Genomic DNA, 16,658 nt, shown 5'->3' with positions numbered 1-16,658 from the left:
CAACCAACAACTACCTGATCGGCTGAGAAAACAACAGTAGTTGATGACAGACAAATCATAAAAGCTGTGAAAATGAACCATAAAAAAAAAAAAAAAAAAAAAAAAAAAAAAAATTCACCTGTAAAATGTCTGTAAAATCAACAACTTCCAGAAAGCTGGGGTGATGCTCTGACAATCTACTGTCCTCAGAGATTTTGACACAGAATTACAGATGCTACACAGCAAGATGCAAACCTCTGACCAGCACCAAAAATAGAAAGGCAAGATTAGAGTTTGCAAAAAAAGCACAAAGGTGAGCCAGAAGAGTTTTGGAACTGTGTTTATGGGCCGATGAGACAAAGATGAACCTTTAACTAAGTGATGGGAAAGCAAAAATGTGGAGAAAAAAAAAAGGGAACTGCAATGATCCCAAGCATACAGCCTCATCTGTAAAGCATGGTGGAGGTGGTGTCATGGCATGGGCATGCATGGCTGTCTCTGGAACAGGCCCTCTCAACTTTACTGATGACTTAATGTATGATGACAGTAGCAGAATGAATTTGGAAGGGTACAAAACCATCTTACCTACCAATATTCAAGAAAATGCCACCAGATTCATTGGGAAGTGCTTCATATTGCATCCGGACAATGACCCAAAACACCCTGCCAGTTCAGACAAGGAATTTATAAGGGCAAAGAAATGGAGAGTCTTAGATTGCCCAAGTCAATCTCCAGATTTAAATCAGATTGAACATGAATTTCAGCAGCTGAAGAGGAGAGTAAAGGCAGAAACTCCCCAAAACAAGCAACAATTGGAATTGGCTGCATTAAAGGCTGGGAAAAGTATTTTTTCAAAGGATGAGACCAAGAGTCTGGTGATGTCTATGGGTCACAGACTCACTGCTGTGATTGTGTGTAAGGGATCTGCAACTAAATAATAGCTTTTAATCTTTTATATCTGCCTTATGTTCAACTGTCCCAATACTTATGCTCACATCAATGAGTGGGATGAACTCTAAAAGTGCTGTTCTTTTTATTTGGTAAATATATACGAGTTGAAACGGTTAATAATAAAATGTGGCATTCTTGAATCTTGAGTCTTGAATCCACAGCCAGAGCAATTGTGTCTTTACTGTTCCAATACTTATGGAGGGGACTGTATATTCAGTGTCTAGACTTAGACAAGTCGATAATACACTCACAACAATAGGTGGCGCCAAATACGCGTAAGACGAGTGTGCCATGAAATGCATAATGTAATGCGTGTTGTAAAGATCGCGAGTGAAAACAAAAGAAAAAGAAAAGCTTACAGCGGCATGAGTCATGACTTATGTTAGCCTGATGGGACCAAACTTCCTCTGTACGAGATTTTAACAAAGACAGTACCCGGATTTGAAGACTACAATAAGATTTCACTTCTACTGTTACTAAAATTTTGGTAGGCTACTGTGAGATGGATAGCCTAATATGTTATATAATTCAGATAGGCTACTTGTTATTTTTATGGTATATCAAAAAGTGTATATTTTTAAATGTGATTGTTGGTACATTTTACCAGTATTTACCATACTTTCAAAACAAAAATTAAAATAGGAAAAATATGCAATATGAAAATAATTTAAGAAAAAACAAAAAAGCAAAACAAGATTTTGTTTTCAAAAAGCCTTTTCCCAAAAGGTACATCTGGAAAAAGGGGGGTCGTCTAATAATCAGGGTCATCTTATATTAGGGTCAATACGATAGTTTGACCATGGTATTTGGACAATAGCAATCAATACAACAAAACTTTTACGATTATAAAATAATGGATCATTTTCGTAAGGGTTGATGGGGTTCACTTGAAACATTTCCATTGTGGTCTGTCCTACTGGCAATGTGTTTTCTGTATTTGGTGTGTTGCGTGTATTTGCAGCGCGTTTCTGTATTTGGTGTGTTGCAAGTTTTTGCAGCGCATTTTCTGTATTTGGTTGTGTCGCGAGTATTTTCCCAAAAGGTACATCTGGAAAAAGGGGGGTCGTCTTATAATCAGGGTAGTCTTATATTCGGGTCAATACGGTAGTTTGACCATGGTATTGGTACAATAGTAATCAATACACCAAAACTTTTATTATTATAAAACAATGGATAATTTTCGTAAGGGTTGATGGGGTTCACTTGAAACATTTCCATTGTGGTCTGTGCTACTGGCATCGCGTTTCTGTATTTGGTGTGTTGCGAGTATTTGCAGTGCATTTCTGTATTTGGTTGTGTCGCAAGTATTTGCAGCGCATTTCTGTATTTGGTATGTTGTGAGTATTTTCAGCGCATTTCTGTATTTGGTTGTGTTGCGAGTATTTGAAGCGCATTTCTGTATCTGGTGTGTTGTGAGTATTTGCAGTGCAGTTCTGTATTTGGTTGCGTTGCAAGTATTTGCAGTGTGTTTCTGTATTTGGTTGCGTTGCGAGTATTTTCAGCATGTGTGTTGTCAAACTGACGAAGATATTTTTTCGTTAATTTGCAGGTGCTTTTTCTATTTGAATGTGTTGCAGCGTGTTGAGCTCTCTCGCCCGCTCTCTCCCGTCACGTGATGTAAAAATGCATAAATATATGGCCTTTATATCTTGTGTCAGAAACATATGTAATTTTGTCAAACAGTGTGTTACAACAATGAGTCGATGACCCAAGAGTTCCCACAATAAAGCAAAAGAAAAATCTTTCAATAATCTAATTTATAACAAGAAAATGTACTCTTTGTATTCACGTTGGTTTCATATAGACTTCTCCAATTATTTGCTACGCTTGAAGGTCTCCCCTGTAAACTTGCGTTCATCTGCCTTCGATTCTGACACTCAGATTTTTACACTCATATTTACCTCACAATACGGAAGAAAGGATCTGTCGCTACTTCGATTTCATTGCCACTGTAAGCTATCATTTATTTTTATATATTGGCAGTTGGCTCTGTTTACCAGATTGAAACAAACTGTTCAGCCTGATTTGCAAACCAGTTCATTACAAAAAAGACAACCAAAATAAAGAATTTTCAATGAATCGTGCATCACTAGTAAATTATTATTTTTCTAAACACTCTGTCTTGCCTGATGCACGTACCTGGAGGCGGTAAAGATCTGTTTGGAATTGGTGCAGATGGCATTGATAGGGCTGTCATGGCCCTTAATCTCTCCGAGGGGCGTGAAGTTTTCCACATTCCACACCTTGAGCATTCCCCCCCTGCAGGCGCTGAGGAGCATGGGCCGTCCGGGAACAAACGCCAGAGCACACACCCAATCCTTGTGCGCGTTTGGGATTTGCTGAGGAGAACAAGTAACATTCCATTTTTAGCTCACCTCTGCTCTACAAACGGCACTATTCTTGGTGTCAATCAAGGTCTGCAGTAAAAAAAAGTGGCTGGAAGTTTAATTCTTCAGTTTAGGGGTTAACCTCTAACCCTTACTATACACAAAAACAGTAATAAGTAGACTGCAGTAAAAAGACTGCCAATGATTTCAACAAAAGCCAAATTTAAAATTTAAAAACAAACCTCAGAGTAATAAAAATATAGATTCTATAAAAGGACTAAGACATTTATGATGCTCTATGTCTCCCATGATAAATTGAGCTTTTTTACCACCATCTTCGGCTGATTCTGCCAACAGGCCTGTGGACAGAAATTCTCATAAAAGAGAGCAACCAAAGCACTTTATCTTGGGAAATTTACCCAGTTGTGCAATCAGAGAGAGCAAGTAAAGTGTTTGTTTAGATAAACTCACTGCTTGCACATTGGTAACTGCATTGGGATTTAAACGTCTTCCTATTGAGGGCGAGAGGTGGCGTGTGCCGTCAATCACCTAAAGTATAAAGATGTGGATATGTGTAATAGATAAATCTGCGTAATGTAAAGACTGACATGAAGATAATGCTTTAAATAAAGATGTCTTTCATCTGCATTCCCAAAAACCTGGCAAAAAATTGGAAATGCTTACAGGTAAATACTGATTAAAGATCTCCGTTCATGACACACCCTGGTGATATTTGTCATCGTTTTGGATTTCAGCATCAAACTGTGCTTTAATTATGACTGTTACAATAAAATTTACCAGTGAAATGCATAATTCATATATCCTTGACTTGCAGGAGACTCATTTTGTCAAACCCAATTTTATGTCATCTTATAATAGTCTACCATTATTTTTGACCTTTTAGCTCCGGATGATGTGAAACTTTGGTATGTGTTATTGTCTAATATAAGCAGCTGGAGAAACCATTAAAATTAAACATATTACTAGCTGTTCTTAGCTGTCAGACTGTGGTGACGTCAACCGGCGCTGACAAATGAAGCCATCCTACATCTATTGACACAGGAACAATAGGTAAACGCTGGGTTATTACCCTCTGAAACATCATTTGTCTGTGTATATATTATTTTTCGATATTGGATATTGTATTTAATTTTGTCGCTGTCAGTCCTGTAAGCGGTCTTAACTCTAATGCACTTTAAACTCTTTAAAGCACTTTCATCTTATCATTCACACAGTTCTTTAAATTTGTTCCTTAAATTAATAATAATAATATCAAAAATATGCAACTGAAATCTACATTTCTTAGTCTTAATTACAGGGGGAAAAAAGGGGAAACAATTGCCACATGAGGCTGATTGCTTTGACTGTATGATGATTGTACAAAGGACAAGAATTAATATTATAACCGTAAATAGTTAATACATTACAAGCAGCATGTAAATTATGTTATGTGATATAACATCACATTAACATAAGAACAAAATACGCTTACATGCAATAGTAATTTTCACCTGAATAAGTTCCTGTTGTCTCAGATCCCATTTTTTAATGCCATTGTCTCGGGATCCACTGAACAGTACGTCGCCATGTACAGCAAGGCACTCAATCCCATCGTAATGAGGGGGCTCGAAGTTATGAGCTGGTCCGATGTTCCCCTGGGTTCCCTCCGCAACATCAAATATCTGCATTAAAGAGGTCATGAATTGAGAATGAATTTTGACATATAAGAGGTCATTGTACTATAAAAGCAAGTTTCAGAACTCAAACCTTTCTTGATGGTGCAAAAAAGTTTTAATTGAAACCAAGCTGCCAAAACAACTTGTTTTCTACTTCTACAGATTTTTATTATGCAATATTGATGAATTCATGGAGACTGCTATATGATTGTTTTGATATGCAAGGAGTTTACGTGGTCAGCCGTTCTGTCTCAAAATTATTTATTTCATAGCTAACTCTGTAAATCAAGCCATCAACTGAACAATTTTTAGTAGCATGAAACATAACAGATATTCAAATTGTGATTAAATTATACACAGAAAGCGAAGAAAGAACAATCTCTTTATAATCACTAAAGCTGTCGATCACTTTAGTTCAGTGCAAGTTCTGCTATCTCACCAAATCTCCATAATGAAACTCATATTTACATTGTGCCAGCACTTTTTTTTTTTGGTTTTGATGAGAGCATTCATAAGAGTATGTTATTTAGCGCTGAACAACATTCCTACTACATTCATGCATTCAAAACTAACTACAGTACAATTCCCAATGCTGCCAAAACAAAGTGCTAAAAGGAACCTTGGAGTAAATGTACTGTAAACATAACACTACAATCCACACTTTACATGCTTCGTAAAATGCAAATAGTTAATTGTTTCAACAGCTTCACATGCATAATACTTATTTCATATGCAAAGATGTTGCAATTGTTCAAACCATAGTCTAAAACGAGGAAGAAAATGGCCATTTATTTCTAAATTATAACTGCTTTTGATGCAAATATTTTAAGCACAACATGGTACTCAATGTCAAATCTATATCCTAGATGACTACATGAAGAAAAGAGACCCATATATAAAAGGGAAATAAACTAAAATGATTAAACACCTTAACGTAATGGTCTTTGGATCCAGTGATCACCTGATCCTTGCCTCCTCCAGAATAACCCACTGTAAGACACATGACTGACCCAATGTGTCCGGTCAGCTTCCCAGTGGCCTGCATTCTGCACGTAAAGAATAAAACAGAATATGCACATGGTTATGAACTCTGTACAGCCCGTTTGCTTTGGTGAATAAATTGACTTTTGGTCAATAAATGCTAATGACTTAGGAATGAACTATGCACCTGTTGAGGTCCCATGTGCGGACAGTGTTGCCTGCAGCGGCATACAGCACAGATCCGGTGGGATTGAGGGCGATCTGGTTGATCTGGTACTCGCCTTGGGCTGTAGTGATGGTGCGAGTGGTTGTACCAGCACAGGCATCGCCTGAGATCACCTGACCCGATGACCTAAAGATGGATGAGTAGAAATTTTCATGCTAAACTAAAAACTTGGTGCATTCAGATGATACAGCTAAATGCTAAATGAAAAGATACTCACGTAAATGTCCGGACGCACTTGGCAGAATCGCGAATGTCCCATACTTTGATATATGAGGTGGAAACAGTAAAGACCAGGCCGGAGTAGCTGCAGTATTTGACAGACACAACATTGTTAGGATGTCCTCTCAGGGTCACGATTTCCTGTCCAGTCACCAGGTTCCACATCTTGCAGGTTCGATCTGAATACCAGGTATAAAAAAAAAGTTGCACTATTCATATTGTTTATCATGCCAATCATGTGCGTCCTTGAGCCAAGTATATTTTACGCTTTAGGCACACATCACCAATGGCAAAAAGGTTAAGCATGCTTAAAATTACATAATTTCGATTTAATTAGGTTTAGAAATTAATTTAATTATTTAAAAAATGTTCAGTCCCTTCAATTTATTAAAAGTCCTTAAAGCTAAAATTTGTTCTCAATGTCCAAAAGGTTGCTAGCCCCTCCAGCAAAAAACACTAAAACATAATTTGCAAAATATGCATTTATGATTACAGTTTAAGGATTTAATCCTGGAAGCTTGTAAATTAATAATAACTGAAACACTGAGTAATACATAAAGTTGCACAATATTTCTGTTGAGCTGCTGACGGTTAGCCTTCTTTACAGCAGTGGGCTTTTGACCTCGAGAAAATGTAATTCAAATTTCCTCATGTGTTTGTGCTTATGGGTGTTTATGTTTTCCTTTCACAGGTTCACAGTGGAAACAAACTATACCTTTAGAGCCGGTAAATAGCAGCTCGTCCGTTGCATCCAAACAAAGCACAGGTTTGGTGTGTCCCTCTGCCATCGCCACACACTGCAGAGGGGCCGTCCTGCCCCCCTTCAGCCCACCTGTGGGAGTGATCACACCCCTGCACGAAGACACGCAGCATTTTAAAACACTGTTGTGAAGTGCGGAAGTCTGTGAGGTTAGTCGAGCAGGTGGAAAGGAGGATGTCGCAACAAAGCTTGTTTGTGTTCAAATACAATGTGTGCCATCTGTTCCACGCTGATGGACAAAAAAAAAGCATCAATGTGTGAAAGAACACCAGATTGAGGGACAAAAAAATTTAAACGGGAAGAAGGTCCAATCTGTTAACCTCATTACAGGTTATTGTCAAGTTTGTGGAGCCACTGAACAGTGTTTATATGTAGAGTACGAGAATTAGCGTGTGAGCTAAGCTAACATGTTATGCAATGCTAAGCTAATGCTATACTAACTGTATGCTAAGCAAATACATGGAGCTGTTAGTTGGCAAGAACTGAAAATCCAAAGAATGATATACAGAATTGGTCATTTACATTATAACAATTTTAAAAATCTTAAAGTATTAAGCAACAAAGAGATTTTGCAGAATTTCTTATCAGGCACTGAATTGAGTAGTCATTAAAAATTCTTTCAGCCAGTGGAGCTGCTAGGTGGACTTGATTCATTGGGCAGACTGAATTGTTCAGGCGGCTGAACCTTGCACACTCCAGGCCCCCCATGCTTCGGCCGCTCTCCCTGGAGTTCATTGTCAACGTGCTGATATTTAATTTGATTTATCAGATTCCAGCTGTGTTTTACAGGCCGCCACTCTGTCTTCCTCTCTGGACTACATGGGTCACACAGGATACGGCCATCAGTCAGGCAGACGAACATGAGTGGAAACAATAGAACAGACTCCATATATCGAGCAGGTGCTAATTATGTCCTGTTGTAGTGTACCACTGCCAAGCAGCAGGGGAGCCGATACATGTGACGTTGATGTCACACTGACTGCAAAGCCAAGCCGAATGCACACTTGAAAGGGAAGCCTGTTTGACTGATACAAACTGCAGCCAAGTCCTCTGCGAGTTGTGGACTTTGGTTCAGAAGCTTAAATCCGCATTTCAAAGCCGCTCAGTTGGTCACTGCTGACTTTGCAGGATGGCACAGAAAGTGGATCTATTTTAAGACATCTTCAATGTCCATATGTTTTGCAGAAGCATGATCGACTCTGGTGTGGTGCAAGTAACATTTATCTCTAGACCCCAAAGGCTGCAACTGACAGAAATTTTAAGCACCTAGGTAACTCCCCATGTCATCCAAGATGTTCATGTCTTTCTTCAGTAAAAAAGAAATTAAGTTTTTTGAGGAAAACTTTCTAGGATTTTTCTCTATATAATGGACTTCAACAGGGGACCAACGGGTTGAAGGTCCAAATTGCCGAGAAATAAGAGTCATCTAGCAAAACAATTGGTCATTTTCTAAAAAAAACAAAAATGTATAGGCTAAATATTTTAACCACAAATGCTCGTTTTGCACTAGTTCGACCTCACGCATTACATAGTCACGTTGGAAAGGTCATGCATGACGTAGGCGGAAGTACGAGTTGTGGACGCGCATTATAGAGCTAGTGCAAGATGAACATTTGTGGTTATAAAGTATATCAATTCTTATTATTTTTTAGAAAATGATCGATTGTTTCACTAGACAACACCCTTATTCCTCGGCTGGGATCGTGTAGAGCCCTTTGAAGCTGCATTGAAACTGCAATTTGGACCTTTAACCCGCTGGTCCCTGTTGAAATCCACTATATGGAGAAAAATTCTGGAACATTTTCCTCAAAAACCTTAATTTCTCTTCGACTGAAGAAAGAAAGACATGAACATCTTGGATGACATGGGGGTGAGTATATTATCAGGAAATTTCGATTTTGAAGTGAACTAATCCTTTAATTACAACTAATTGTGACATTTTAGAATGTTAGTACAAGGCAAACCATTTGCGTGATTAAATTCAAAAGGCACCTGGACACAGATCTTTGGAGCCCCCTACCTCGACCACTGCAGTCCCTAATGGCTAATCCTTATCCTGCATTTAGAAGTCCCTCATTTTAAGAATGCATTCTATGCACCACTTGGTGTATGTGACCCTTTGGTGCATACACCCCAAGGGCCCTGGTGTTCAGTTTCTTTTGTCCATGTCCTTGCCCCACTGGCCTGGTCCATAATTGTTGATATGCACGAGAACAGAAAGTAGATATGACTTGTTCACGTGTGCTGAGGCAGCACAGAATTTGCAAATGATCGACTGAAACTGTCGCACTCAAGCAGGGATGAAAAGAAGAAACCAACTGTGTCTGAGGATACAGAGCAACACGGGGCTTTTTAAACTTATTTATATCCACATAAATTGTTTAAAAGACCCTTTGCAGTAGACAGGCAGCACTTCTTCCTTCTGGCAGCCTTATGTGAGAGAGATGGTCCCAATTAGGAACCACAGAGTTTCCCAGAAGCTCCCAAAAGACACTTCCAATCTCTTCTTCACCAGTACGAATGCCGTCAAATCGCCCGTCAATCATCGAGACCACAGCCAGACAAAGGCGAGGAAGGAGCGGTTGCTCTCAACCATGTTGGGACTCGTGTTATGATGTCACCATTTTGTGGTCTGTCTAATGGCTGACAGGCTTGGCATCACCATCACACAACACCTGTCGTGGTCGCTCATATCACATCAGGGAGCGAACAATGTTTCATCTTGGATGGTATCCAATAGCTTTTTCTGTTTTCCCTCAACAATAGTGCAGGCAAGCTGGTGTGCAATTGAAAACCGCAATCTCCACATCCATCGTAACAGCAGCACAGAGCCAACTGCAAATGGATGTAACGTTTACTGACAGCTGGCAAGCTGAATTTCTGGTCAGATTTATGATGGACCGCTGCCACAGGCTAAATGAGGGTTTCTATCACAGGAGTGTTGTTTTGATGGAAGAGAGGATTCGTATATAAACTGCTCCAGAACTTCCAGAAACAAAAATAAAACTTAAGGTCTCGAGGTCTCAAGGACGTGTACTTGAGGGACCAAGACAAATAAAATGACTTCGGGGTTGATCTCTCATCACTCGTCTTATTTCTGTCTTATTTTCCCATGCTCCCAATTTGGGCAGAGCGGAGGATGCATTATGTCAGTCATAACAGTGGGGGTGTTTTCAGCTCAGTACTGACCCCTCCTGGAAATCGGAGAAGTTATTTCTTTGAGTAAACAGGTGGAAGTAATCTGTCAGAAGAAAAACTAAATCAAACAAAAGTAGGTATTACTTTTCAAAAACCGCCTTCATTTTTGGCGTCAATTGTTGCTGCCAAGAAAGCTTTGCAATTCCAGTTGTGCCTGCCAATTAGCCCTCATACATTGGCAACCTGGCAGGGCTAAACAAGCTTTCCCTCCCCTAAGAAAAAAAATGAGGCTCTTCCTCTTAAGGCTGACAGCGTTCCCGACCAGCCCAGTCTCGGAACGCTCCTTCCTGCCGGCCGAGCGAGACGGAAATGAAGCTGGAGTTTGGGATGAAGGGAAATTGGTCTCCAGTGGGCTGAGATCAGCCTCTGTCCAGCTCAGTGCCTGTGAAGTCCTAATGATGGTGGAGCCGTCAAAGCCTCTGTGCAGGCGCAGCCGCACAGAGGTGACAGGAGGATGGCTGATTAAAGAGGAAACTGGGACATCCCAGCTCTCTGAGGACAGATGAAACGCGAGAGGCTGCTGTTGGCACATTTGTGCTCTCTCAAGTGAGAGGAACTCTAGGGAGGTCCGGCGAACAGGAACTGATGGTGATCAGGTTCTGGACTAACACTGTGTGAGGAGTTTAAACATAAGTATCTATAAAGTAGTTTACGTGTGTGCGAACTTCAATCAAAGAATACTGATAAAGCATTTAACTGAAGCTGCGTTTGCATATCATTATTCTAAAATTGTATATGCAACGAGATTTTTTTCCATCTAAAGTAAATCTACACACATGTGCACATGCAAATCTCATTGTCATGGTGTTTAGGGTGCTCTAGGTGGTTTTCAGGACACTGTTATCCTGGGTGTTTGCTAATCAAGTCAAAATAAGACTCTAAATGCTCCAACTTCCTTTTTTTTTTTTTGCCTACTTTTTTGCCCACCAGGCAAAACGGTTCACAGTTGGGAGTTAGTAATAGTGATGTTTGCCTTGGCAAGCTTCAATAACGAGCACCACATAATTTCTCGACATCATGCAGCTTAATTTTTTGCTCATTAGAGCCGATAAGTGAGGAATTAGAAAAGTGTTAAGAGTTATTAAGGAAAATGCTCACATTTTATTCCTCATTTAGTGCCAATCAAACAAACTCAGTCAATACATGTATAGTGCAATGCTGTGCTATGAACATTACTGCCATAAACCAAAAATCAGTCTATACACACTCGACATGCAAGCCCTGCAATACTAAAAACACATGAAAAAGGAAGCACTCCATTTCACACAAGTGCGAAAGCCAAAACATTACAACAAAATGACAACAGCAAATCTGAAAGAAAAAAAAAAAGAACTGATGTTTTAAAAACCACACCTTCATGCAGCACATAACCAATGAGGAGTGAGCTCACGGTTCTGGACCCCTCCACTGGGTTAAAAGCAAAGAAATCAGATGCTCTGAGAAAAACATGGAGTGTGAAAAGGGGGAAATGGAGATGTGGGGGTGGGGGGGGGGGGGGGGGGGGGTCCTGTTCTCCAAGTCTCCTCAGCAGAGAAGAAGAGCATGAGGAGGTCAGGATATGGAGTTTCTGTGCTTTTCATGGAAAAACGAAGGGGGAGTTGTCATGAATGAACCTTATCTGAACATTCCCATAGCAGGACTTAGAGCAGACCACTGTGGTTCAGAGAATAAAAGCCTTCCCTACTGACTCACTCAGCTTTACGCTGATCAAAGGGGGTGTTGATCTAAAAAACCACGAAAGTCCAAACTGCCCAGTTACACTGGCTTCAAATAAGACAATTTAGCCAGAATACTAAGACATCATAGCGTGAAGTTTATCATCATGCTGTTCTGTTTCATTCAGGGATAGTTTATCACCAGTGGTTCACTTGGTAAACAAGTTAAGCCAGCTATCTGTGATTCCTCCCTTAACCAGATTTGTCTCTCGAAGGAAATTTGGGGCCGAGTAGTTCCAAGCACTCCATGTTCCATCACAGAGCCATTAGCTTCTAATGGTATAACGAGAGCAACTTGAGAAAGAAACGAGAAAAATGCAATCGTGCTGTCAGGATAATGGGGTGCAGAGAAATCACAGTGTTGCTATATTGGATAAGAAAAGAATATTAAGCAACATACAAAATTGAACCTGTGGGGTTTGTCTGAACCAATTTTTTTTTGAGTCTTTACAACAGAGACCAGAGGAAACTTGCGAAAAAACAAATTAGATTACTGGTAGTTCAAAGGACAAAAAGACAAAACTTACTCAACATGTTAGCAGGTTCGGTCGGCATCTTACTAGCCAATTTTCCAGTCGACTTTTATTTATAAGCTTCATTTACATAGTTGCTTAAGAGTCAAGAGACAAGGGATCTCTCAGCGGGTGGGTGTTAACCCACAGTTAAAAGCCCTGCCGACAACTTCTGGACTGCCTAAAAATATTGTTCAGTTGGTGAGGCAGACTCTCATGGCTTTGGGAGTGACTACTGAAGTTCTTCTCTGTCAGATCGGGTAATTTCGACAATTTGTGACAAGGAATCAGAGAAAAATATTAAAGGCAGTTGGCAGAAGGCATCGAGATTTTGGCAAAAATGCCGCTAGGCGTGACACTCCAGACCAAAATCGTTTTGAGTTGGCTAGTGGGATGCCACCTTTTGATCCCAGTCCAGAGCTGTTGCGAGAGTCAAATAGGGTTTTTAATAGGGCCTTCCAAACAGCTCGGCAGGAAATGATCAATTAAATGATTTTGTGACATTTAAACAAGTACATTCAGATCAAAAGTTATATTTCGAAATCGGTTTTCCTTCCTCTGAACCTTCAAGATCGTTTAAGCTATTCAAACAAGTCCATCTATAAGGTTCATTCAATTCTCACAGAGTTCACAGCACAGGACGCAAATGGAAAGTGTGCATGCACGCTCACGCCATGACCCCACCCGGTGGGGGCGTGGCTGAGCGGGGCAACCAGGCGACAGGAAACAGAATGACAGACAGAGATCTCTACCTGAGCACCTCCGAGAGAGAGGAGTCGCTGTCATCCGACCTACAGGGCAGAACGGCAGTTGGGTTAGGGGAAGGTGGGAAGAGTCAGTAGAAGACAGAGAGGGAGGGGGAGGAGCCTTTCAGGAAGCAGGCGGGAACAGGGGGTGGGGCTGGAGCAAAGGGGGAGGGGTGAGCAGGAAGGTTATGCAGAGTTCATCGGGTGGGGTTACTGATACAAGACTCAATGTTAACAGGAAGAGCCCACTCCAAACCTGAGCTCTGATCCATATTTAGAAGCTTCACAGTGATATGTTCCCAGAGCTTGTGTTGTTGTAATGGATACTTCACGTCTCAATTCACTTGGCTATTTGATCTGAGCGGTTTTTATAGTGACTATCAAGGAAATGAAACATGACTCTAATAAAAAAGGCCGGCGTTTTAGTGAGATGTATTATCAATATAATTTTTTTCATTCGGGCAGCATGTCTATTGAAACACTATAGTGCTCTAGGCTAAACGGCTCCCACTATTCACAGACACAATATACAAGTACATGACTCAAAGCCGCATGTGGCAATCATCGCTCACACATTATACTAAGTGCTTTAATGTCAAATTGGATGATTGCTGATGTGCAGAAAATAAAATATGAATAATATACAAACGTAAGTGGTTTCCTTACATCAATAGAAATAGTTTTGAAAATATTTTGCTGTGTAATTAGTATTTTAAAAGAGAGAAACCATAAAACCAAGTTAGGACATAGTGTTAAGCTCTACCAACAATATCTATGAGCTGCAATAATTAATATAGAAATATGTTTGTCAAAAACAAAAATAGCTTTTAAAGGAACACTCCACTTTTTTTTGAAAATAGGCTCATTTTCCAACTCCCCAAGAGTTAAACAGTTGAGTTTTACCGTTTTCAAATCCATTCAGCCGATCTCCGTGTCTGGCGGTAGCACTTTTAGAGTAGCTTAGCATAGATCATTGAACCTGATTAGACCATTAGCATCTTGCTCAAAAATGACCAAAGAGTTTCGATATTTTTCCTATTTAAAACTTGACTCTTCTGTAGACTGACGGAAAATGAAAAGTTGCGATTTTCTAGGCCGATATGGCTAAGGAACTTACCGTGGGTGCAGCAGACGCAATGATATTACGCAGCGCCTGAAAGTAGTCCCCAGCTATTTTATAACTAGTTACCTAGCTGGGGACTACTTTCAGGCGCTGCGTAATATCATTGCGTCTGCTGCACCCACGGTAAATTCCTTGATTATTACGCCAGAATGAGAATATAGTTCCTAGTCATATCGGCCTAGAAAATCGTAACTTTTCATTTTCCGTCAGTCTTAGTACACGATATAACTACAGAAGAGTCAAGTTTTAAGCAGCAAATTAATAATAAGTATCTCATATTACAATGATTTCTGAAGGATCGTGTGACACTGAAGACTGGAGTAATGGCTGTTGAAAATTCAGCTCTGCATCACAGAAATAAATTACATTAAAAGTATATTAAAACAGAAAACATTTATTTTCTATTGGTCAGTGAAGTCAGAGACTTAGAAAAACAATATGAACCACTGACAGTTCCTCGGATGGAATTTGATTGGCTGAAATGTAAATGAAGTGTCACACTACTTTAAAACACAGACTCAGTCAGACTAGAAGCAAATAAACTTACGACATGCACACACGCTTATTTGAGAAACAGATTAATGAGAGTGTGACCAACTGACAGGACACTTTGATTCACTGATACCAACACTGATTTGAATGTTGATGAAGGTCTATTAATATTGGCCTAAATGAATGTCTTGCGTCTACGGTCCAGTTTTGTTATTCTGTGCCAACCCGAGCAAAGACTTATAGGCTGTCAGGATTCCAGTCTAATCAAGTCAGTCCCGCCCATTAGGGACCAATCAGTAATCAAGTGGAGAAGCGTCTCATGCGCTACAATAATTAATATCACACAACAGCGTATATACTGAGACCGACGCACTGACATGCACATTAACAGGTGAGATTATTAATGTAAAGACGCATCAACATGCATAAGAAATTATCTAATTAAGTTCTAAATAAAAAGTGGTAAAGGAGGAAGTTTATTAGCACTGCATGATAATTCCAAAGTTAATTTCCATATGAAGACCAGTGATGTTACATCTTTAAAAATGTAACTAGGGTGTTTCGATGTGGTTGCTAAGATGTCAAGAGTGGTTGTTCTGCAGTTGCTAGTCCAAAAAGCCTGTTATTCTGGTTCCTAAATACTGTATGACTACTTTAATACAAGTTTACCGCCAGAAAGGGGTCAAACTGACCCAATAGTGTCATTTATTTTAAATATTTTTAAGTTTTTAAAAATAAACATTAATTTATAACATTTGTAATAAACAGCCTGAAAGGTACTTTATAAACAAATACAATGAAACGAAAAATGGCATTTAATTCCTTAATATTGCATTTATTCCTCATAAATCTTATCTCAGCAACTCCATGTACATATTTGTTGGTCATAAGTTCAAAAAAAGAAAATTTTTGTATCACTACACAAGTCTTCATAAAGTGAGTCAGTATGAGCCCTATGCATTTTTGAGTCACCATGGTATTTATTAATTTTGTCAGTAATAATAATAATAATAATAATAATACCTCAAAACATCATGGATTAGTCAATTTTGGTTTGTGTCTTTCAGTTTCTCATTTTGACTATACCAAATTTGGAGACAGAATTTTACAAATTTTACCATATTTTTTTATCATTATTAGTTTTATATCGTTATCAAAAGGGGATTTTATCATCTATTCTATTTTTTTTTTTTTTTAGAAATAAGCTTTTTTTGAATATAAAGAAAAACTGACGCCTTCTCTATTTGTGATGCAGCATGAACTACATAGCGTGCATCCGGGGTTCTTGCAGCACGTCTTTTTGTGTTTGTTAAAGGTTGAATTTAAATCAAATACTGCGCATAATACTTCTAAATATGATGTATACTTCAAAATTATTTTGAAAAGTATGGAAAAACATGTCAAATCATATATGTGGCCATGGACCACAAAACATAAGTGTACATTTTTCAATTGAGATTTCATCATCTGAAAGCTGAATAAATAAGCTTTCCATTGATGTATGGTTTATTAGGATCGGACAATATTTGGCAGAGATGCAACTATTTGAAAATCTGGAATCTGAGAGTGCAAAAAATCTAAATACTGAGAAATTTGCTTTTAAAATGTCCAAATGAAGTTCTTAGCAATGCATATTACTAATCAAAAAATAAAGTTTTAATATATTTACTGAAGGAAATTTACAAAATATCTTCATGGAACATGATCTTTACTTAATATCCAAATGATTTTTGGCGTAAAAGAAAAATGGATA

General features: G+C 39.0%; 1 protein-coding gene across 1 annotated transcript in view; it reads right to left on the bottom strand.

Annotated features, from left to right (window-relative positions):
* Positions 1 to 16,658, bottom strand: part of kif21b (kinesin family member 21B) — a 94,572-nt gene that overhangs the window by 7,592 nt on the left and 70,322 nt on the right. The window contains exons 27-32 of the mRNA XM_079396742.1: positions 7,075 to 7,211; positions 6,358 to 6,538; positions 6,102 to 6,266; positions 5,862 to 5,979; positions 4,769 to 4,939; positions 3,070 to 3,269 (exon numbers count right to left, since the gene is read on the bottom strand). Of these exons, the coding sequence (XP_079252868.1) occupies positions 3,070 to 3,269; positions 4,769 to 4,939; positions 5,862 to 5,979; positions 6,102 to 6,266; positions 6,358 to 6,538; positions 7,075 to 7,211 (972 nt within the window). The remainder of the gene's footprint in view (positions 1 to 3,069; positions 3,270 to 4,768; positions 4,940 to 5,861; positions 5,980 to 6,101; positions 6,267 to 6,357; positions 6,539 to 7,074; positions 7,212 to 16,658) is intronic.

Source organism: Barbus barbus (genome assembly GCF_936440315.1).
Source record: "Barbus barbus genome assembly, chromosome: 37".
NCBI classification, from domain to species: Eukaryota; Metazoa; Chordata; class Actinopteri; order Cypriniformes; family Cyprinidae; genus Barbus; species Barbus barbus.
Note: the sequence above shows the minus strand (reverse complement) of the source record. Positions and strands in the feature narration are given on the sequence as shown.